The 3,238-nt window shown below is 27.4% G+C and overlaps 1 protein-coding gene across 1 annotated transcript in view; it reads right to left on the bottom strand.

Moving 5' to 3' along the window:
• Nucleotides 1-3,238, bottom strand: part of LOC128247330 (uncharacterized) — a 1,276,276-nt gene that overhangs the window by 453,926 nt on the left and 819,112 nt on the right. Inside the window, exon 4 of the mRNA XM_052966444.1 lies at nucleotides 1,088-1,155. Coding sequence (XP_052822404.1) covers nucleotides 1,088-1,155 — 68 coding nt within the window. The remainder of the gene's footprint in view (nucleotides 1-1,087; nucleotides 1,156-3,238) is intronic.

Here is a 3,238-nt window from a genome sequence, read left to right on the forward strand (position 1 = left end):
TTATATGCATGTATATGTGTGTGTGTGTGTGTGTGTGTGTGTGTGTGTGTAAGTTTCTCATATCAAAACTATTTCAAATAAATATAACATGCTTTCTCGTTGATATCACTTATGACAATGATAAAAAGATATTTGAGTACCTAGCAACTAGTATTTTAACTGGAAACATTTGAAGTAATTTTTCAAATGTTTACTCTCCAAAACAGATATTTAGTCATGCAATATTATCACAAATAAAAAAATATCTGGAGATTTAATATAAATGTAATACAAAATATAATTTTTTTTCCTGTAATACGTATCATCATCATCATCAGTAGCAAATTATCATTATGATTATTATTCATAAATAAGGAAGTTGAAATGAAATGGTTAAAATAAATAAATTTATTGTATATATTTTATATCTTGAAAATCATATATACATTTAGAATAAAATATTCCTTTGAACTTTAATTTTTTTTTATTCAGACAGAAAATGCTTAAAATTCAGATGTATTAAATAAACAGGAAAGTAAAATGTGATCCAACTTCTTTTACTTCTTGTAAATAATTCTTTTGTAATCCTCTTAAAATATAATAATAATAATAATAATAATAATAATAATGATAATAATAATAATAATAATAATAGTACATCTCCAGTGTTAGAAGCTGTGCAAAGACAATAAACAATAAATAATAATAATAATAATAATAATAATTGTTTGAAAATATTGTAAAAGATATTATCCAGTAAGCATATGCAATTATGTTCTAACTTACTTACTTGGACTTTAGAAAAGTATGTCATAGAAGTTTATTTCTTAAATATTAATCAAAAACCATTTGAAATTGAATCATACTACAAACTTTATGAAACACGAGAGTAAACTACAAATGTATGTACCAGTACTGTAATATTCCATTTACTTTGCTAGCTAGATGGATTAGTTTTCATTTTGTCCTTAGTTTAATGAAGTAATCTGCTTACTTAAATTTAAACAAATAATTTCCTAACTGTTTTTACTATCATAATTCTTTATTAATTTGTCCTTTTCTTTCTGAAACTGATGTAAGATGATATATGAAATAGCATTTAACTTACCACATGATCCCTGATTTTCCTTCTGTCTTTGTGTTCAGATGGTAGCTTGCTTAGTTTTCCCTGTTTACCTGAAATTGAATTAAATTTTGTATTTTTAATTAAATTATTAACAAATATATATTCTACTATCCAAAGTTCAATACAGATATAAATGCATATAAACAAATTCATTTCCTGCAAGAGAAATAAAATTTCAATTTGATAATTTTATCCATAAACTTTATATAGTTAATTACTATGTGCAAAAACATAGTTAATCAGTTGATATACTTTTAACAGCTATTTCAAAAGTCTCTTAATAGAAGGTGAGATAGAGATGTAAAAGTTAAAGTTAGGGGAATTTATGGAATATAGTAGGCTACTTGAGGGAACACTACTTTAGCTCCAGATATATTCTATTGGAATTAATTTTACAAAGAGGTATATGTAATGTAAAATTGTTGCATTTTAATTTGATCAATTGAAATAACTTAATATACAAATAATTATAGTTTATGTATCTGTTTTATTGTAGCAATTCATTTCTGAATAACATTGGCCTCAATACATTTTTTTAGATGCATTCTTAACGGTATAACATTCATGACTTTAACATTTGCACACTGTTTTTGCAACTACTGGAAGCATTCCTTATTGTTAATTGCTCTACTATGATAGAAATGTGGAATTCTTTATGGTAAGGTAAAACTGATTCAAAGACTATTATATAACAAGAACAGTGCTATAAGTAAAATTTCAATGTCAGTGGATTTGCATCTATCATTTGTTTGGGGTGGGAAGGATTCTGAGTTATGCAGAATGGAGATTTGACAACATCAGCTTTTACAAGATGATTAAAATTATTTTAAAATATTCTTCTTCTCTTCATATGTAGAAATGAATGACAGCTTTTTAAGAATTTTTAAAATTATTTTCAAAGATCTGTTAGAAATCTAAATGCTAAGGTTAGACTAAGAATTTTAATTCTGAATATTTGATCAAGCAGCATTTAATTTTATAGAATTAAAGCTTCCTCAGAAACTGGACTCCTAAGAATAATTTGATATATTAGGTCTAGAGCTCTATCAATAATGGCTGAAATATGGTTATGCTGTTCAAACCACTGAAGTCAAGAAGAAAGGCTGCCAAAACAATAATAATGACATAACCATACACTTACAAGTAGGCAATAAATTGTGAATAATGGAAGTGTGAACAATATATTCTAAATAAGGATTGTTTGAGAGAAAATTGATGAGACTGGCGATACAATATCACAGAATATTAATGCTAATGGCTAAATTATAGGTATACAACATGATGGACACAAAAGAAGGCTTTCACATTCATTTACTGCTGAGTATAAGCAGAAAACCTTTGAGATATTAGAACAATTTTCTTTCCAATTCAGTGTGCTATCTGTTATGATATGTAGTTTATAATTTACTATAGATTTTATATTGTAATTGTATAAATCAGAGAAAATATAACAGCATTTTACTTTATTGCTTTCTCATATGTTCATTGGTAATAAGAGTTATCATTACATGACTCAGTCATTTGTTACATGTGCTAGCTGTACATTGGATCACGTTCGTTGTTCTGAGTTTCTTCATCTTCTATATTTACATTGTACTTTCACATATGCAAAAGTTTAATTTAAGCATAAACTTCACAAAACCATTTATCTTGAACCACCCCTTGAAGAAATAAAGAAATACATAAAATGGCTATGGACACTGCATCACCATCTAGGGTCAGTAATCAGGTGTATGTGTATATACATTTATTTATTTATACACACACATGTGATTTAGTGGTTAGGGTATTTGGCTCATGGCTGTAAGGTTGTGAATTTGATATCTGGTGGTGCATTGTGTCCTTGAACAAGACACTTTATTTCACATTGCTTCAGTCAATTCAGCTGGCAAAATGAAAGTAGTAACTCTCTTTCAAAGGGCCAGCCTTGTCATATTCTGTGTGATGCTGAATCTCCCTGAGAACTACTTTCAGGGTACTTGTATTTGTGGAGTACTCAGCCACTTACCCACTTACACATTAATTTCAAGAGCAGGCTGCTTTGTTGAACAACTGGAAACTTTTTTGTCATAACTGATGGAGTGCCAGAAGAAATATGTATATATATATATATATATATATATATATATATAT

Source organism: Octopus bimaculoides, chromosome 3, assembly GCF_001194135.2.
Source record: "Octopus bimaculoides isolate UCB-OBI-ISO-001 chromosome 3, ASM119413v2, whole genome shotgun sequence".
Lineage (NCBI taxonomy): Eukaryota > Metazoa > Mollusca > Cephalopoda > Octopoda > Octopodidae > Octopus > Octopus bimaculoides.